Below are 21,386 nucleotides of genomic sequence, written 5' to 3' on the forward strand. Positions count from 1 at the left end.
AAGTCCTTTAACTCTCAGTCCCATTGAAATCACCTGGGGTGCAGACAGGACTGGGCAGTGTTTGGGGGTCTAGTGGGAGAAGAAGTGATTGGTTAGCCACTTAAAATTCTTTTCCAGCTCCTAATTTCTGCCAATAAATTTATTAAAACTTAACCAAGATTGGAGTTACTAAAACCCAGTTCAAAAATAGTCTAGTGGAGCAGAACTGTCATGACTAACCTGCATTCAGATCTTGGACAAGATGCAAAACTGTTGTTCCAGTTTTATTCCAGAGTAATATAACTGATTCCAGTGAAGTAAAAACAGCATAAAACTTCAGTAAAGCTATGGTGAATCACACCCATTGTTTCTCTTTTTGGGTCATATCACGAGCAGGATAAAAATCACGCACTGTTGTAGGTGAACATATCGTTTATTCATTCATGACACATCAAAGCCACATACGAAACTCCAATGAGATTTCATCTAGGAAAGCTGCCATAAACATTAAGAATAGCTTTTTAGCCTAAACATTGGTGTATTCTGTTTTCAGCCTTCAGTAGGGAGCTGGCAATTAATCTTTCAGATAATCATCTTGTGTTAAGTTGTACATCTTATGGTTACATTTTGCTGTGTGACAAACCAGCTCCAATGAATTATTTACAAAAACTGGCAACCATCTTCAGCCAGAAAAGTCTTTATCAGCTCAAATGACTTTTCAAGGTTTTATTATTAACATAGCGATAAATCTTGGTCCCATTAAAATAAGTGAAATTTCACCACTGACTTCAGTGGAATGAAGATTGATTTGGCCTTTCAGAATGATAGTCTCCTGGATAGAAATTTGACATCATCCTCAGGTGGCTGTGTCAGACAGGCATGTACTTTGCTAAGCTCATCTACCCAGCTGTTGCCAGTAAAGATTATGATAACCCTTGACAGATCAATCTAAACACAGGTTGGGAGTGAAAATCTGCTAGGCTCCTGTGGATCTCAGCAGCAAATTATCTCAACTCTAACCTCTTATAAAGTAATTCTCATTTTCTCTTGATTAGCTGCTCTGCTAAGGAACAGAATTCTCTCCAAGATCTGCTGTTTTTCCCTTTCGCTATGTCTGCTTTCTGTTCTCTGCACTCACACATGCTGTGTACACATATTTAATGCCAGCAACTTGATGGAAGAAGAACTCTTTAACAGGTGGACTGCTGTTTGCACAGCCAGATGAATTGGAATTCATTGGGCTTACCAGGATATAACTGCAAACAGAACATAAGGATACTCAGAATACAGAATAGGTAGCTGTCAGCAAAAGGTCCATTTGTTGCTATTTTAATAATTAGTACAAAGGATACCCCAGGTTTCTCTCTCTCCAAGAAAACAAAACAGCAGAAATGTAGCACTTTAAAGAGTAACAAAATGGTTTTTTCGGTGATGAGCTTTCATGGGACAGACCCACTTCTTCAGATCTCTGTCCCATGAAAGCTCATCACTGAATAAATCATTTTGTTACTCTTTAAAGTGCTACATTTCTGCTGTTTTGTTTTCTTGGAGTACAGACTAACATGGCTACCTCTCTGTTCCTATTCTCTCTCCAAGAGTTCATGCTAAGTGGGAAAACAGTCCTTGCATCACAGCGAAGAGAGGAAGGTCGTGAGCTGGTCCAACTCATTTATGTACCAAAGCTTTACCCAGTTCCTTTTAGCCTGATCGCTGGACCTTCTCTGTGCAAGAGTGATTTGGAAAGATAGACTGAATCAGAGTCCTGGAGAGGGAGGGGTTTTCCCCGAGAGCAGAAAGGCTGAGGCACAGGCTCTCAGAGTGAATCTGTAACAGCAACGAAGGGTCCTGTGGCACCTTATAGAGTAACAGAAAAGTTTTGAGCATGAGCTTTCGTGAGCACAGACTCACTTCATCAGATGCTGGTCTTGTGTGAATCTGGGTATGCCTAAACTGCAATTAAAAGCCAACTGACTCAGGCTGGGCAGGGGCGGCAGCAGCTCAGAGTAAGGGGCTGTTTAACTGCAGTGTTGATATTTCAGCTTGGGCTGAGTTCCTAGAGCTCAGGCTCCAGACTGAACCCCATTGTCTGCACTACAGTCAAACAGCCCCTGAGCCTGACACGGGCCAGCCGAGGGTTTTTAATTGCTGCACAGACTTAACCCTCCGAGACAGCTAAGCTTGCTTAACCTTTGAGGACAACAGTAAGCATTAGGTAAGACTCAGGCTTTCCTCTGATTGCTGGGTACTCTTTGGGTGTTTTAAATAAGTTGTTGGAAGTCACTTTAGTCAGTCACGGGTCAAGGCTCCTAGAGGGAAGTTTCTTGCAGGTGCCGAATACAGCTGGATATGTTGTGCTAAGAGTGAGTGAACAGTGGGGTTCCACCTAGACATAAGTGAATGAAATGAAGTGTGTTGCTGGAAGAGCACACCAACAGGGCTGCTAAGGAGTCTATGCTTGTGTGAATAGTAAAGATTTTCCAAAGTAGATTTAACTGACAGTCATCCTGGATTCTCATAATTCCACTCACATGGTGTGTTTTAATTGAACTGCATTGATTTCTTGAACAAAAGGTTCTCCCTCATGGTAATGCAAATGGAGCCTGACAAGCACAGACCTGTACTTCTATTTCATTCAGTGTGGTTAGTGTTTTAAAAGAAATAGCAGTCCTGTAAGTTAAAGGAAAGAAAATCTACAGAAGCATATTCTGTTACAATGTTATGGAACACAGAGGGGGTTCAGTTCTGTTCATCTGCCTGTGTGCCAACATCAGACTAAAACACGTGCCCTTGGAAATTCAGTAGAGCTTTGGTGTCCATTCATGTCTATGGTGGTGATTTGAGAATTCTAGTATTGTTCTTTTCACTAAAGCTCTGACGTGATAAGTAATGCATTCTAAATCCGCATTTGGTATAATTTGGAGTACAGTAACTCCTGTGAGTTCAATGGGGCTGTCCCATTATATACCAACTGAGAATTAGACCCCCCTCTCTTTTTTGTGCTTATACAACAGTACCCACTGTGACATTTGCCATTACATAGGAATCGAAGAAAATGAAATGTCCTGGCACTGCCTGTCTATGGATCAAATATTTAGAAGTGCCTAAGTCAAACTTTGTCAATGGGCAGTTAGTCTGCTAACTGCATATGACAATGGGACTTAAGTGCTTAAAGCATATAAATGCTTTTGAAAATCCTACACTGTGCCTTTAGGGGACAAGCCAAAAACACAGTGTAGTAATATCGTTAAAACATATGTGTCAGTAAATTGTGTTTCTCCTGAATTGTTTTCAATGCTTTAAATAAAAGTGTCTCCATAGTCTTGCTAGTGCCAAAGTGGATTGCATTGTAGCTGTCATGCTTATTGAGCCTTGTGAAAAGCATTCACTTGAAGAAGACAAGCAATCCAGTATAAGTGTTGCTAGGATCATTATGTTGTTTATATTTAGTGAGAAAACATCACTGTTTTTATCTGTAAGATTTCATTTTGTCTGCATATATAGATAATTGAGTGAGTTGTTGAATTCAGTCGAGTGCTGTCCTAAAGCCTCATCCTAAATGATCAGGTTTTGTTCCCCATCAGAGTTCTCATAATCAATATTTCTGAAGAAAAGGAAAATATGAAGTCAAAACAAACTTCAGCAGTTGACTTTTATATTTATTGCCCTTTAAAATGGGTAATGTGGCCATTAAACATTACAGTAAACCCTCAAAAAGCATGTTTCAAGGTGCGCTTAACGCACATTAATGAGAGTGAAGCGCAACTCCAAATCCTGCTCCCCCGGCCCTGGCTCGCACCCCCACCAAGTCCCACTCACCACCCGTGCACAGCCCCAGCTTACCCTCCACTCCCGCACCTGGCTCTGACTCCGGCTCACCACCCCTTGCGTGTGGCTCCAGCTCTACGCCCCACGCCCAGGTTCAGGCACCCTGCACATGGCTCCAGTTCAACCCTCTGCCCTGGTTCAACACTCCTCTCCCCCCGGTTCAAACCCCCCACACATGGCTCCAGTTCAACTCCCCCAACCCTGGTTCAACCCCCGCCCCCCACGCACGGCTTCAGTTCAGACCTGCTCCCCCGCCCTGGTTCAAACCCCTGTGCACGGCTCCAGTTCCATCCTCCTGCCCTGGTTCGAATCTCCTGGCTCCAGTTCAACCCCCTCTGTGGCCCAGCTCACTGCCCCGTGTGTGTCTCTGGCTGAACTCCCCCCACCCTGTTTCAACCCCCCCCACACAGCTTCAACTGAACTCTGCCCCCAGATCCCCTGCAGCCTAATCCACCCCAGGTTTAAACCCCACTGTCACCCTCTCACGGCCCCAATCCACCACCAGGCTTCACCCTCCCCAGCTGTCCTCTCTGCCAACCCCAGGACTTATCTTTCCAAAGGAGCTCCAGGTGCTCCTGCTGCTTTCCTGGCTGCAGAATGTGTATTCTGCTGGGGAAGAAGCTGCCCCTGACTTATGTGAAATTCAGGTTACACAAGGATGTATGGGAACAGAACCCGTATGTAAATCGAGAGTCTGCTGTATCATCTTCCTATCTGAGAGTGTTTATGAAAGCATGACCAGGCTTTAACTGTTAGAAGTTTTAAATCACAGAATATGAAATAAGTGGAAAGAATTTGTCAGCAGTGCCAGTATTCACCTATCTATTTCTTCCAGCTAGATGTGTGTCTGTCTTCTGTCTGAATACCCATCACTGTGGTATATACGTGCAGGTATTTTTCACATGTTTTAAGAAAAACATCTTGTATAAGGGCAACACAAATGCATAGGCAAAGAAAATTTGCAGTGTTTCTATATCTTTACATGAGTGAGAAATGTGGTGAGACTGTGAGCAGTTACTGGTTTTCCACTGGACAAGTTACACTGGAGTCAGATTGTCAGTCGCATTGGATACTCACACAAACAAACAAACAAACAAAAAACTGGCATCCAGGCCTCTACCACAGTGGTTCTCAACCAGGGGTATGTGTAACGCTGGGGTACGCAGAGCTTTTCCAGAGGGTACATTAGTTCAGTGTTTTATGAATAAAAAAAATTGACTTATTTTATGTTGATGTATTTTTTTATTTATCTGGTTTTTCACATTCAAAAATACAATCACAAGTTTTATGCCTATAGGCAGTTTCTTCCAACCAACCAGTTGCGAAGTGTTGCAGTGGTAGAAAATATTTTGTGTGTCTGAAAATTCTAGGTACTGAGGATACTTATCTATCTATCTATCTATCTATCTAATTTTTTTTGAAAAGGGGGTACTTTATAAAAAAACAGGTTGAGAAATACTGATCTGACAATTCAGCCTCAGAAAAGGCTAGATATGACTGTAATCTCTGCTGCATGCCAGCCTGTGTATCTTGTGTCTTACCACACAGAGATACTCAGAAAATGAAAGGTGCATCTGCAAGAGCTGATCTGGAATTTTCTGACAATTATTTTTTTTGGTCAAAATTGCTAAGCTGGTGAAGCACTAATGCTTTGCAGAAATGTGTTGGTTTCAGTTAAAATTTCATCAAGAAGGTTTTTCATGGCCAGGATAAAATCATTCAGTGAACCTGGACAGTGGGAGATCCAAACTCTAGTTCCTGCTCTGCCTAATTTTGGATCTGAAATGTGGCATCCCGCATCCCAGGCAAGTACCCTAAGCCATAGCCTAATGGCTATTGCATGGGGTGCTCTTACTTTCTCAGAACCTCAGGTTGGGTTTTTTTGTTTGTTTGTTTGGTTGGTTGGTTGGTTTTTTGTTGGTAAAAGGAATTCTTGGTTTTCCACTAGAGTGCATATCACAAAGTTTAACAGCCCATAAGTGCCCATTCATTAAACTGGTTTAAATCAAATTGAAAAGTGGAAGGATATCAGCATATGGGGGGAGCTCTCTGAGGTTGATTGTCAACATTGTGTTAGTTTATCTTTAAAGAAACACATACTTCTAGTTCACATGTCTTGGAAGAAAAATTGTAGAGCATACGTGTCAGATAGGGGGATCTATCATGGGAAATAGTCATTCTGAAAAAGATTTAGGGGAGACAGCAAATTATCAACTGAACAAGAGCTCCCCGTGTGATGCTATGAGGCCCAAAGGACTAATACAGACTTTATTTTACACCCGTATTTGGTACTGTTCAACCACTGCTGTAATATATTGTCCAGGGTCTGTTGTCCACAATTAAAAAATAATGCTGATGAATTGGAGAAGGTTAAGCAAAGAGCCGTGAAAATAATTTACTGGAAAACATGTCTTATAGTGATAGACTCAAAAGAGCTCAACCTGTGTAGCCTAACCAAGAGAAGTCTAAGGAACAACATGATTACAGTCTATAATTACCTAAAAAGGAAACAGATATTTTATAATAAGCTCTTTGATCTGCAAGAGAAATGTTTAACAATATAGATTGAATAGCTGGAAACTCAACTAGCCAACTTTAGCCTGAAAATAATGTGTGCATTTTTATCAGTGAGGTTAATTAACATTGGATCAACTTACTAGGAGTTGTGCTAGAGTCTTCCTCTCTGACATTTTTAAAATCAAGATGGAATTTTTAAAAAGGAGAGAGAGAGAGAAAGAGAGAGAGATGCAGTAGTTCAAAGGAATTATTTTGAGGACGTTCTATGACCTGTGTTTAATGGGAGGTCACCAGTTTGCCTCTTTAACATCCATGTGCAGAATAAATGGGTGTTGTGCTAATCAGCTGTGCAGCGCCTGGATCACTCCTGAAGGCTGCCCAAGTGCTCAGCTTACAGAAAACACTGGAAGTCATGCGAGATCAAGGGTCAACAGCCCCCAGCACGGGTGCCAAGAGTGGCATGCTAGCTGATTTTCATTGGCATGTGAGGTGGGAGCTCAGACCTGCTCTCCCACCTCATTCAGCTGGGAGCTTGCTCAAAGCCATGCCACCCATTGATTAACAAAAGACCAGCTAATGCTACCAACTACCACCTAAAGCGTAAAGCTCTACATCTTAGTTTATTTATTAATGAAGCTGTTATAACTAGGTCTATTGGTGACTTAAATAGGATCACCACCACTCAGACTGTACATAGAAGTCAAAAAGTCAAATTTTGGCACTCTGCTTCAGAAAGGTTGCTGACCCCTGCACTAGATGATCACAGTGGTCCCTTCTGACTTTGGAATCTATTTGTAGAGCTTTGCCAACAGCCAGTTCCAGGTTCAGTTATTGAACACCCTACAGCCAGGAGGATCCTTCTATTCCTGTGCACATAAGCATGGGACCTAATTTATTACTGGCTTAATTCCCAAATGATCTGTGCAGTTACACTGTGAATCTGTCCCTCTTCAACAATAGTGAGAAGGTGTGACTGCTGTGAGCCACCAAGCTGTTCTGAGTCACACCGAGACCAATAAAGATGGCTTTGGACCTAAACAATAGTTCAAAGTTTCCCTTGAATTCAAACATCACTTTGTGCTGCCCTCAGCAGTTGCCAAGGATCTAGGCCTATGTGCTTTAGGCCATGTCTACACTAGGAGGTAAAATTGATGTTAGATACTCAATACAGCTAGAGGAATTGTGCAGCTGGAGTTGGCGTGTCCAAAATCAATTTTTCCCACCATCCACACAGTGAGAGGTCATCGGGAGAAGCTCTCTCATAGACTTCCCTTACTCCCAGTGACTTACAAGAGTACCAGGGACAACAGCAGTTCCATGACAGTTTGATTTAGAATGGCCTAAAGAGGTCTGCTTAATCTCTGGCAGAGAAAGTAACCAAAAAGTTACTTGATTGAAAGTACTGTTACTTTGGAAAAAAGTCAGAGTACACATATATAAAATATGCATGTGTGCACATGTATAGGGTATATGGGTGTGCATATCTATAGGGTATATATGTGTGTGTGTATCATAGACTCATAAAACTGGCATCATTTCTGTCATCCCTGTTAGATATTTATCCAACCTGTTCTTACATATCTCCAATAATAGAGATTCCAAAGCTACCAGAAGAAATTTATTCCAGTATTTAAATCACCCTGATAGGAATTTTTTCCTAATGTCCAACCTAAACCTTCCTTGGTGCAGTTTAAGTCCATTGCTTCTTGTCCTATCAATACAATTCTTCCAATCTACTCTCATAGGTCATATTTTCTAGGCCATCAGTCATTTAAGTTGCTCTGCTCTGGACTTTCTCCAATTTCTCCACTTCTTTCCTAATATGTGGTATTCAGGACTGGACACAGTATTCCAACTGAGGTCTAATCAGTGCAGGGTAGAGCATCGGAATCATTTCTTATGTCTTGCTTGCTACATTCCTGTTAATTCATCCCAGAATTACATTTGCCTTTGTGGTCCACTGTGACCCCTAGATCTCTTTCTGCAGGGCTCAATCCCATGGAGTCACTTCCCATTTTGAAGTGGGACAGGAGTAGGGTGCAGGAACTGAGCAGGGCTGGGGGTGGGAGTTGGAGAACTGTCGGGGGAGGGACATGGGAGAGGGACAGGGACACAGGGGTTGGCCATGTGGGAGGTTGGGGGGCACTTACCTGGCTCTGTGCTCCCTGCCCCAGCCCCAGTGCTACCCTCTGCTGCTCCTATTGGCCAAAATCTGCCCAAGCAGATCTCCTACAAGCAGTTTCCAGCACTGCCTTCCCCCAGCCCTGGGGAGGGTTAGCAGCATTATGCAGTCCCACACTTCTTCTCCCTGACATGCTGAACGTGGCCCATGAGGCTCAAGGCTCACCACCTCTGCCTAGATCCTGTTTTTGAACGAAAAGGTATTGACATAGCTTTTAAAAGTCTACTTCATTGGCAGCATCATTGTGCTTATTGATTGGTTATTTTTTTTCTTTTTTTAAAATCATCACTGCATGATGATTGAATGCTTCGCACATGTGGCTGTGCTTTAGCCAATCAAAATCCTGGCTTGTGCAGTTGTCACAGGGTAATGAAAGCAGCGAGTAGCTAAGTGCTTCTGGACATGGCAGTTTACATAATTCAGTTTCATTCACCCAGTTCAGAAATTGTAATTAATCTGCTAAATGATTTCACTCTTCTCTTTTCTTGTGAAAACAAGACTGACCTTTTCAGTCTTTCTCTACAGGAAAGGTTCCTGCCACCTGGAATCACCCTGGTTCAGACAGCTAAGCTTTCTCTTCAGTGTCCTTGATATGGGGAGAAAAAAAGAAACAAAACTGAATGGAAGGCCAAATCCTTGGTTCATGTAAATCAATGTTATTTCATTGACTTCAATGGAACTCTGTTGGTTTGCATCAACTGAGGATCTGACCCAGTATATATTTGATCCCTGTGTTGATTCATCCCAATATCCTGTCTGCCTTTTATACACTGGTATAATATATTTAAAGAGTTTTCTACAATAAGCCCCAAATCCCTTCCCAGGTTGTATGGTCTATAGTTGTTCTGTTTAATCTGCTCTTTCTGTACTTAATATTTTCTCTTATTTTTACAACAAAGTACACACTTCACATACAAAACAAGCTATCGGTTATATGATAAATAGATACCAGTTCCTTCAAGCCCCAGGAACAGGCGTGTTTTCCAACCACAATACGTAAACGCCAGTCTCCACCCCCTTTTCCAGGGTTTAGCTTTGGTAATTAACAACAGTAAGATAATGCAAATATCAGTTTAGCTCTTCTGTCCAGGCATGACTGCTCAAAGTGCTCTCTAAAAACTTTTACCTGTCATTAGACTTCTCAGATCCAACATTTTCCCTGCTGCTTAAGGGATGAAGAATTAGTAAAGTCAAAGATAAGAGCAATTTTATTCTTTTCCATAACGCTCACAAGAGAAAGGTCAAGTCTCCTTAAAATTAAATTCTTAATTGAGGCTGTTATAGGACAAGCTCAAACTGTGGACCTAAAGTGCCTTGCCAACATTGCATCTAACTTTATACCTTTGAGAGTGACCACTACAGACCTTCTACAGCAATTTTTTCCTTTTCCCCTCCTTTTCCAGGGGAAACAAACAAACGCCGCACATTTAGTGGGAAAAAAAAGGGCAAAATGAGTAGACTAGATTATAGACCTTCTCTTGACAGGATAGCAGAAAAATCATTATGTTCTGTGAGATCAGTGCTGTGCAATGAATGCAGAGAAGCTAGAACCAGGGCAAAGAATTTACCCCTTTATGTATTTATTCAATAAATTAAGTCCAGCTGTCCTGAAATATGCACCACTCAGTCTTTCGCAAGCTGCTTAATGAGTTAATGATGATGTCCATTTTTCAAGTACATTGCATTTTGGGGAGCTCTCCACATATACTATTTTTCATTTGCCTGCACTCAGCTTCATTTGTATTTATTGTGTGTTACATAAAAATTTAGATCCCTCTGAACTTAACTGTATTATTGCTCTTCCCTTCCCCCTGTCTCCCAAATCTTCCTATTGCTATTATCCTTCCTATTGGTATTACTGGTATTCTAATAAAAATATGGCAGTTTCCAAACTGACTCCACTTTCTGCTGGAAAATGTGTCATTTACAGCAGCTTGCTGTTCCTGAGCGTAAGTCTGCATGATTAGAAAAGGTAGAAAAAATATCAGTAAATATTTTGTAATACTCACATATCCCCTCTTTACCAGGTATCTGACAATTATAGCTAGTTTAAAACTCCCTTTCTAAATATTACAGAACTTCCTACATATGAAATGATTTATGAGCCAATGCAGGAGTGAGGTGATAGTTCAACTCCTGTCATTGTATTAACTCTTGTCATTTTTAGCTCTGGACAGAAGTAGTTCCTCCCTCATCAGGCCATGAACCCTGTTTTGTGCCTTCTCTTGCAGAATGTTTATTACACAAGTAATCAACAGATCCGTGTGGGTGTTCTGAGTCCCACTATTGATGATGATGACAACAGATGCCTGGTGGATGTGAACAGCAGGCCCAGGCTCATTGAATGCAATTATGCCAAAGCCAAGCGGATGAAGCTTTATTGGCAATTTACTCAGGTAATTTTTCCTCAAAACACATTGCTGAAGGTTCAAAGGGGACCAGCTTTGTTTCTGTACCTGAAAAATGACTGTTTTGTTTTCCAGCAGAATTGAAGGGTGTATGTGTGGTTTCTGTACAATGTGCTAGGGATCCTCCTGTATCTGAACCCCCCAGTACAAACAGGATGTGGATGCACTGGAGAGGGTCCAGCGGAGGGCAACCAAAATGATGAAGGAGGCTGAGGCATATGGGCTTATTTAGTTTACAGAAGAGAAAAAAGAAGGGTAATTTGAAGGCTGACCTTCAGCTTCCCGAAGGGGGGCTCTAAACGGGGTGGAGAGAGGCTGTTCTCAGTAGTGATGGATGGTAGAACAAGGAGCAATGGTCTCAAGTTACAGTGGGTGAGGTGTAGGTTGGGTATTAGGAAAATCTATTTCAGTGGGAGGGTGATGAAGCACTGGAATGGGTTTCCTAGACAGGTGCATTAAGTATAAGTTTCAGAGAACTATGGTGACTCCAAGATCTCTGTCCTCAGTGCTAATTAATTTAGAATCTTAATAATGTATATGTATAGTTGAGGTCATTTTTTTCCACTGTGCATTACTTTGAATTTACCAGAGCTGAATTTCATCTGGCATCATATTGTCTACTCATCTTGTTTTGTAAGACCTCTGTTTAACTCCTCTCTGCCTGCTTTGGGCTTTACTGTCTTGACTACAAACTGCAAACTTTGTATCATCTGCAAACTTTGCCACATCTTTGTTCACACCCTTTTCCAGTTCATTAATTAATAGGTTAACAGCAAGATTCTAGCAGAGATCTTTGGGGGACCCTGCTGTTGATTTCTCTTCATTGTGAAAACTTACTACTTTTTTCCCACTCTTGCTGGGTCTACACGTAAGCACCCCTTGGAAAGGGCGAAAATCAAAAGAGGGCATTTGAAAGCATGGTTTTCCAAAGGGAGCGACCACACGTTAAGAGTGGATTGACAGGTCAATCTGTCCTTTCAAAGGGCCACTGTGTTCTTTTGAAATGGAGTGTCCACACGGCTCCAAACACTCCTTCAAAAGAAGGGGGCAGGAAATGCCACGGACAGGGTCCCATAGCTGACAAGAACTTCTGGGGCTGCAGCCAGCCACTCCTTTAAAGGGCCCCTTCCTCCACCCCGCATGAGCTGAGTGCTGCCCCGCTGTCCCCAGCCAAGCAGAGCCGCTCGTACTCCAGGATAGAGTCTCAACAGCATCTCCTGCGTGAGGACATGCTCATCCTGGAGACCCTCCTGGCAGTGCTCTGCACTGTCACTGCAGCCACTCCTGAGCCACTTGGGTGGCTGAGCAGCCCCCCCGGAGCCATGGGACCCCCCCACCCAGGACACCGCTGGCCCCCCCTGGGAACCCAGGAGCCTCTGGACCCATCCCTGCAGCACCGACTGGTGGGAGTGCCTGATGCTGGGGGAGTGGGATGATGAAAAGTGGCTCCGGAATGGCTCCGGAATTTCCACATGTCCAGGCAGACCTTTGAGGAGATCTGCCACTGGCTCGCCCCTGCACTCCAGCACCAGGACATCTGCATGTGGCCTGCTCTCTCTCTGGAGAAACGGGTCGCAATTGCAATCTGGAAAACTGGTCACCCTGGACTCCTACCACCCCATAGGACAATAGTTCCGGGTGAGCAAGGCCATCATCAGGGCCTTACTCAAGAAGGTACGCGAAGCCTGGGTGACATGCACCCCATGGAGCGGGTGGGGGGGCGGAGCCAAGGGAAACCCTCGGCTATGCGAGGTGGGCAGGGGGCAAGCAGAGGGCAGGGGGATGGCCTGCCATGCCCTCACAGGAGCACATGTTCCCGCCCCCCCATGTAGGTCATCCGAGCCATCAACGTAATGCTGCTGCACAGGGTCGTCCTCCTGGGGGATCCAGATGCTGCTGTTGCAGGCTTCACAGAATCATAGAACCATAGGGCTGGAAGGGACCTCAGTAGGTCATCTAGTCCAGCCCCCTGCTTCAAGCAGGATCAACTCCAATTAAGTCATCCCAGCCAGGACCTTGTCAATCTGGAACTTAAGAACCTCAAGGGATGGAGAATCCACCACCTCTCTAGGCAACGCATGCCAGTGCTTCAGCACCCTCCTGGTGAAGTAGTTTTTCCTAATATCCAACCTACACCTCTCCCTCTTTCATTTCAGACCATTACTCCTTATTCTGCTATCTGACACCACTGAGAACAGTTTCTCAACATCCTCTTTAGAGCCCCCCCTTCAGGAAGTTGAAGGCTGCTATTAAATCATCCGTCAATCTTCTCTTCTGTAAACTAAACAAGCCCAAATCCCTCAGCCTCTCCTCATAGGTCATGTGCTCCAGCCCCTTAATCATTTTTGTTGCCCTCTGCTGAATCTGCTCCAGCACATCCACATCCTTTTTATTCTTGTTTCAGGTGCAAAATTAGCTGGTTACAACAGTGTTTCCAGACCTGTTTTGTTGTGTTCCATAGAGGCTTTTATACCACACATCACTGTAGTGTCTGAGTGTTTTCCAGTATTTCATTAAGTAAGGTGACCAGACGTCTCTCATATGTAATGTAGTCCCTCATTTTGTCCTCATGAAGAGAAACATGTACAGAGGAGTGTCTTGGTTTGGTTGGGTTTCCAGGGGCTGTTGGTTTTTTGTTGCTTTATCAGTGTACAACGTACAGTTGTTAGTTATTTATGTTAACTAATAAATGAAGAAGGCAAGAACAAAGAAATGTGCCTTGGACTTGGAGTGGATGATGAAGAGGTTTGTGATGTTCATTAGCTACTGGAGGAGTTGAATTCCTAGTCTTGGACTGTCCCTGAGAAAGTTCTGTCAACCAGGTCTCTTTTGTGAGCATTCATATTTTGAAGAGAATAAGGACTAAAAGGAGTGATCCAGGAGAAAATATAGTAACATATACAATATATCAATTTTCACAAGTGTATGTAGTATAAGGAGTGAGTTAAATTTTAATATACAGTATTTTCTATTAATATGTGTACTGGGAAGTTTCCAGTTTAGTTGAAAATGAGAGTTTCAGAATATTCACAGTGGAAAGAAATTCTCCAAAGGTGACTTTTATTGTTAACATCATAATGCTTTAATACTTTTAAACATATGACCAAGATTTTCAAAAGTAGGGGCACCTGAATTTTCAGCTCCCATTTTAAACCTGATTTCAAGGGATGATCATCATCCCCCTGTGGATGTGTGACGTGTTGATGGTGACTTGGTTTTGGCACTCTAAAAGTAAGGCAAGAATCAGTGGTCAGTTCTTAAAATCATGGCCCATGATCTAGTCACAGTACAGTACTTTAATATATTCATTTTAAATGTAATTCATTAGTGCTTAGTTATCAACCGAATTATTTTCTCAATTAGAGGGATGTAATTAATGTACTTAGTGAAGTCATTGGAGTTATGCTGGTTTTACATGAGTGTCTTAATAGCAATTTTTCCTTCAGTACAAATATTCAAAAGTTGCCTCTAAATATAGGCAAAACTTTTTGGCTTCTCATTATCATGAAGATGTTAAGTGTCCTAAATATACAGTATGGGCCTCACAAATGATGTTGAGCCTGATTCTTGTCTGTTTCACCCGAGTGTAAATCATAACTGACTCCACAAATTTTAAGTGATTCGAGCAAGGAAGCTGAAGGGTAACAAGAAAGGTTTCTACAGGCATGTTAACAATAAGAGGGTGATCAGAGAGGATGTGGGGCTGTTACTGGTTGAGGGAGGTAGTGTATTGACAGATGATGTGGGAAAAGCTCAAGTATTCAAGGCTTTTTTTTGCCTCTATTTTTACAGATAAGGGCAGCTCCCAAAATACTGCACAAGTCAACGCTGTATGAGAAGAAGGTGTGCAGCCCTCAGTGGGGAAAGAACAGGATAGGAACTATTTAGAAAAGTTAGACATACAAAAATCCATGGGTCCGGATTTAATACATCCGAGGGGGAGTTGGTAAATATTGCAGAGACTTTGCCCGTTATCTATGAAAATAAAGACCCCGGATGATTGGGAAAAGACAAAAAAAGGAAAGAAGGACAATCCAGGGAACTATAGACCAGTCAGCCTTATCTCAGTCCCTGGGAAAATCATGGAGGGGATCCTCAAAGAATCCATTTTGAAGCACTTGGAAGAGGGGAAAGTGATCAGGAATAATCAACATGGATTTGCAAAGACAAGTCATGCCTGAGCAATCTGATTAACTTCAATGATGAGATAACTGGTTCTATGGACATGGGGATGTGATATAGCTTGACTTTTGCAAAGCTTTTGATACAGTCTGCCACAATATTCTTGCCCACAATTTAAGGAGGTATAGATTGGATAAATGGACTGTAAGGTAGACAGAAAGCTGGCTAGATGGTTGGGCCCAATGGTGGTGATCAGCGGCTCAATGTCTTGTTGGCAATTGGTTTCGAGTGGAGTGCCCCAAGGATCAGTTCTAGGGCCGATATTGTTCAACATTTTTATTAATGATCTGAATGTGGGAATGGATTGCAACTTCAGCAAATTTGTGGATGACACTAAGGTAGGGGAGAAGTAGATACATTGGAGGGTAGGGATTGGGTCCAGAGTGACCTAAACCAGTTGGAGGATTGGGTCAAAGGAAATCTGATCTGGTTCAACAAGGGTGACTGCAAAGTCCTGCACTTGGGACAGAAGAATCCCAAGCATTGTTACAAGCTGGGAACCAACTGGCTGACTAGCAGTATAGCAGAAAACTATCTGGGGATTACAGAAGCTGGATATGAATCAACAGTGTGCCCTTGTAGCCAAGAAGACTATTGGCATTAGGAGGAGCATTTCCAGCAAATCTAGAGAAAATACCATTCCCCTTTATTCGGCATGGTGAGACCACATCTGGAGTTTTGTATCCAGTTCTGGGGACCCCATTATAGAAAGCATGTGAAAGCATTGGAGAGGGTCCAGGGGAGGGCAACTAAAATGATTGGGGGTCTAGAGCACGTGACGTCTGAGGAGAGGCTGAGGGATTTGGGCTTATTTAGTTTGCAAAAGAGAAGACTGAGGGGTAAATTGAAGCCTGAAATTTGGCTCCCTGAAAGGGGGTTCTAAAGAGTATGTAGCAAGGCTGTGCTCAGTAGTGATGGATGGCAGAATAAGGAGCAGTGTTTTCAAGTTACACTGGGGGGGGAAGTCTAGCTTAGTTATTAGGAAACTCTGTTTAACTGGGAGGATGGTGAAGCACTGGAATGCAGTACCTAGGGAGATGGTAGAATCTCTATCCAAGTCCTGCGTTGACAATGTCCTGACTGGGATGATTTAGTTATGCTTGGTCCTGCTTCAGGCAGGGGGCTGGACTCGATGACCTCCTGATGTCTCTTTCATCTCTGTGATTCTATGATTCACTTAGTTGATGTAGGTTGTTATAGAACTGATGTGTTAGGAAAATCTGGCTTTCTGTATCTGATTTCTTTTACCACGGGTTCCTGTGTCTGAGGAGTTTTTGGATACAAACATTTGGAAAATTGGTGTGAGGTTTTGTGTGTTGTTTTGTTTTTGTTTTTTACAAGAGAAAAATTCATGCACCACTCAAAGTCATTCTGACTCTTATGAATATTTAATCACAATCCAGCTGATCTGACCCAGCCAATTTCCTTACTAGTTTTGTAAGTATATTAAATGCAGTGTGAGCTGCAGAAGTGTAGACTTCGGTGACACTTCTGCTCCCAAGGCTTCTTTGAGTGTTTGTATCTGTAATGATGTAAAATTTTATACATTAACAAAGAAAAAACTCATTCAAGTGGGTAATGTTCACTATGTTTATTGCTCACACTCTTTATTAGGTGTACGTCTAGGCAAATACATTTTGGAACCATTATTTTGTTGTACTGAAATGGTTGTAGCTGTGCTGGGTGCAAGAGATGAGGGAATATTTTTTTGGACTTATAAGAACAGCTGTAGTGGGTCAGACTCAACAGCCCTTATAGTCCAGTATCCTATCTTCTGATGGCGGCTGGTGCCAGGTGCCCCAGACTGAACGAACAGAACGGGTAGTCACCAAATGGTCCATGCTCTGTCCCCCATTCCCAGCCCTGACAAACAGAGGCTTAGGACATAATAGTAGTTGACAGACGTAGCCTGCATGAATTTATGTAACTCATTTTTGATCCCCATTAAATTCTTAGCCTTCATAATATCCTCTGGTGGGGAGTTTTGCAAGTGCTCTCTGCACTGTGTGAAGAAGTGCTTCCTTTTTGTTTGTTCTAAACCTATTCATTTAATTTGGTGCCCCTATTTCTTGTGTGATGGGAAGGAGTAAATAACTTTTCCTTATTTACTTCCTACACACCAGTCATGATTGTACTGATATCTGTCTCTTTTCCAAGCTGAAAAGGACAAGGTTTTTTAATTGCTCCTCATATGGCAGCTATTTGGTACTCCTAATAATTTTTGTTGCTCTTTTCTGAACCTCTTCCCATTCAATACCTATTTTTTGAGATGGCGGCCACATCTGCATACAACATACAAGAGGCAGGCACACCATGGATTTATAAAGAGTCAATAAGATATTTTCTGTCTCATTATCATAGATAGAAAATATAATCCCAAAGCTGGAAGAGACCTCAGGAGGTCATTGAGTCCGTCCCCTGCCCAAAGCAGGACCAACCCTGTGTCCCTTCCTTAATGATCCCCAGCACTCTCTTTACTTTTTTCATTACCGTTGTACATTGAGTGGATGTTTTCAGAGAACTAGCTACAACGACCCCAAGATCTCTGTCTGGAGGCGGAACAGCTAATCTAGACCCCGTTGTTTTACATGTATAGTTGGGTTTGTGACTCTGCAACCTTGTGTGTCTCTCTGAAAGAGCAGAGCTGCTGTAAGACTTATAAATGCATATCACCACTTTTCACTTAATCAGCAATAAATAGGACCTTCTAGAAAACCAGTTACTGATTACTGCAAATGGTGGGGAGTGGAAGGACAGATACAACAGCATTATCATGTAGTCAGCATGGAAGTGACTTTATTAAACCATCGTTGCAAACAAGATAAGCTGCTAACAGCAACACGTCCTGGCAGTGGTGAACAAAGGGAGTCTAGAGCATCAAGCTGTCACCAGCAACCTTTCATTACAATATTCAAATCCAAAGTACTTTAATATTTCCCAGGTCTCTTTTGCTTGTATTTTCACAACCCTTTCAATGCCTAACCAAGATCAGAGCCGCAGTCAGACCACTGCATGAGACAGCCACCCGACTCAGACAGTGCTCAGGATTCATGCGAATCCAGCCAACTTCTTCACTGAAGGATGACTAATCCCCATGATAACCAATATTTGCTTGCCATTTTCATGCCAGTGTGTACAGTGCCAGACTGACAACTGTGCAGACAGTCAATTAGATGATTTTTGGAGGTGCCCTCTGTAAGTGAGTCATCTGACATTAAAAGTGTTGAGGGAGAACCTTTGTGTAGCCCTGGCTTTCTGCCTGGGTGAATGTTCTTTCCCAAACTCTTGAGCTAGCCTTTCAGCTCATCAGTGGTTTAGTAGAACCACTGCAACATATGAATACTGCTGCTACACAAGGATACTTTTAAGGGAGATTTTAGGGATACATAGATCTAGATATACAAAAATGTTTAAATAGCCATTCAGGAGTTGAAAAGAGAAAAATTTCCCAGCATTTAAAATATATCAGAGCCATGAACAGGCCACGCCATACTGTTAATTCAGGCCCTCCAGTTAATCTAATGTTTTACACAGGACCAGCCCCAGCAGGACCAGCGCTCGGTGCCAATCTCAAGGTATTGTTAGGAGAAGGCACAACTAACCCCATGTTATTACTGGGAGTACTAATGCAATGGTGAGGGGTTATGGAAGCTGCCATCTTTTTAATTCACACCTTTATCCAGACTCAATTTTTTTTTGTTAAGTTCTAATCTAGTGAAGTCAATGGGAAATTTTCAGTTGTCTTTAATGGGCTTTACTTGAGGCCTTGGGAGATAGCATTAGGCTGTGTGGGGTTTCTGTGGAGTTTAATGGGCTGTTTGCGGCTGAAAGCAGGATTTACCACTATTAATTATTATTGATAGTAATGATAATAATAAATTATTTATTCAGTGCATCAGGAGCAGCATTTCATGTAGCTATTGACTGTAACTTGAAAGCTTTCTAAAAGCACTATGGAACTACAGGGTGAAACTCTCTCATCTGACAGCCTTGGGATCTGACCAGTGCTGGACAAGAGAATTTGCCAGAAGATGGGAGATCAGTATTGTCTAGCAGCATTATCAACACTTTCACTGCTTCATGGGCTCTTAGATGACACATAGGGGTAAATTACAGCTAAATAACAGCACAGAACATTGAGAGCCAGGACTGGTGGCTGAAAACAAACTTAATGGGACCACAGAAACTTCGCCACACCCATGATAGGTGGTCATCCATCTTACTAAAATCATGCCGGATTACAGAGTTTGCCGGATGAGAGAGAGTGCCAGACTAGAGAGGTTCAACCTGTATTTACTATTCAGGTGAGCATCCCCACATGTGCTAAACAAATCCTCTTACCTAGGGCTCTCTTTTAAATGTACATTCTAAACTGCAGGGTAGCTCTTGTGCTAAATTTCTCCTCAACATCCAAGGAGACTTTCCAAGCCCCTTGCATTCAGCATACCTTGGACAGCTTCATATGGCACATGAGCAGTCTCCTTGTGGATGAAATTTACTCTGCACAGAAGCTGCCAGTACGTATGGCTGCCAGAGATGAAAGGTGGGTCTACGCTGCTCAGTTAGGTCAATATAAAACAGCTTGTCAGCTTAATTATTAATGTTAGCATCTACTCTACAGCCTTCCTCCCACTGCCCTACTACAACAATGTTATAACTCAGTCACCACAAGAGGTGTGTGTGAGGTTTATGTCAGTGCAGTTAGAGTGATGCAGTGTCTGCGTAGACGCTGCCCCTTACATCAGCTCTCTTTTCAATTAGATGGCAGGAGCAGTGAAATTGACAAGAAAGCCCCTGCTCCCTTAGAGAGAGCTGAGTGACTGGACTTTGCTCCAGACTGGAAGCCAGCTGCCCCTCTTCTCCCTGCTGTGTGCTGATCTTTGGACCCCACTACCAGATCACGGCCAGGCCGGAGGCAGGGCGGCTTTGGACATGACTGGCAGCTGGGAATTGGGATGAGAAGCCTAAGCAGCACTGCACCTGCCGCCTGACAGGAGTCAGGCTAGAGGGTTAGAAGAGCAACTGGCCTCTTCTTCCCAGTGGTGAGAAGCTCCAGGGAACTCCCATGAGGGAACAAGGGTATAACAAGCCCCTGAGAAACGTGGTGTGGGGGATGGGGGTGCAATCTGCTGGGAGCCCAGGAGCTTGTGGGGCAGCCAGGTGAGACCCGTGTTGGGAAGTTGCCAAGTGGAGCTGAGAGACAAGGCTGTAAGCTGTCCATACTGCCCCTTTTCGGTCAGGGAAAGCACTCCTGCTGAGGCCAGTCACCACTGATGCAGTAGGATAATGTGCATATGTGCCACTGCTGTAATTGGCACTTTGGTTTGGAGTGTGGATGAACCCTTGCAAAGTATGCCATGGAAATACACTGTCATTTATACAGAAGCACATAGAAGACATGCCACAAACTCCTGGAAGCTCTCTCCTCCTCCCCTGGCCAGCTGCTCCAGCAGTGCCCAGGGACCAGGAGAGAAAGCCAGGCTCTGGTCCTGATGCAGTAAGTAGTTGTCCCTCAACCACAGCACTCCATCTCTAGACCAAGTGGCATCTTCCCATGCACCCCCAAAAAGCCGTTTATGGGGATGTGTGGGACCCCCATGCTTTCCTCCTCCTCCCACCACCAGAGAGAGACTGGCATGCACGCACAAAAGGGAAACTAGTTTTGCAAGAGAGAAGGGATAAGGGATAAATGCCTGGGGGTGTGTTGGAGGAAGGACTATCTGTCAATTGCCAAATCAGAGTTGAACTTTTTTGAAAGGCACTCCATGTTGAATTTTTGACAGCACATCAGTTTCTGTTGTTATCTTCACTCTGTCAGTATTGGTGAGCTCAGAGGGCAGGGAGAGCCCCTATTTGATATGATCATCACTAGCACTGCTAAGGGCGGAAATGGAAAGCACTCATGCCCAGAACAACAGCATGAGGCTGGTGTCTAGAGTTAATGTGACAGCACCGTTCCCCATCCATCCAATGTAAACCTTGTCATTTCCTTTGGAGGAGTGAAAGGAGGTCCAAACTCTGCAATCAGCTCTGTTAGGAGCAAGCAATGTGAAATTAAAGCCACAGTAAAATATTGCAGCAGTTAAGTGAGCAAACAAATGAAGTTCCCTTCTTAAATAGTTCAGCATTTTTCACCATGTTTCTGTATAGCTCATAATTGTTCCTTTGGAAACTGCCTTCACAAAGCAATACCACTGTTCTCTCCCTGCCTTAAGACTACAACAAAAAGATAAGTGTTATCAGAGGAACCAGAGAGTTGGAGTTTCTATTCTATATCTTTTCCAGGGATATAT

General features: G+C 43.1%; 1 protein-coding gene across 4 annotated transcripts in view; it reads left to right on the forward strand.

Moving 5' to 3' along the window:
- The window catches only part of GALNT18 (polypeptide N-acetylgalactosaminyltransferase 18), a 564,545-nt gene that overhangs the window by 489,259 nt on the left and 53,900 nt on the right, over positions 1 to 21,386 (forward strand). For 3 of the 4 annotated variants that reach the window (XM_074997381.1, XM_074997379.1, XM_074997380.1), the window contains exon 10: positions 10,735 to 10,899. In XM_074997381.1, coding sequence (XP_074853482.1) covers positions 10,735 to 10,899 — 165 coding nt within the window. Of the gene's footprint in view, positions 1 to 10,734; positions 10,900 to 21,386 lie in introns of those variants that run through there. The other variant, XM_074997382.1, reaches the window with a different exon arrangement.

Source organism: Carettochelys insculpta, chromosome 6 (genome assembly GCF_033958435.1).
Source record: "Carettochelys insculpta isolate YL-2023 chromosome 6, ASM3395843v1, whole genome shotgun sequence".
Lineage (NCBI taxonomy): Eukaryota > Metazoa > Chordata > Testudines > Carettochelyidae > Carettochelys > Carettochelys insculpta.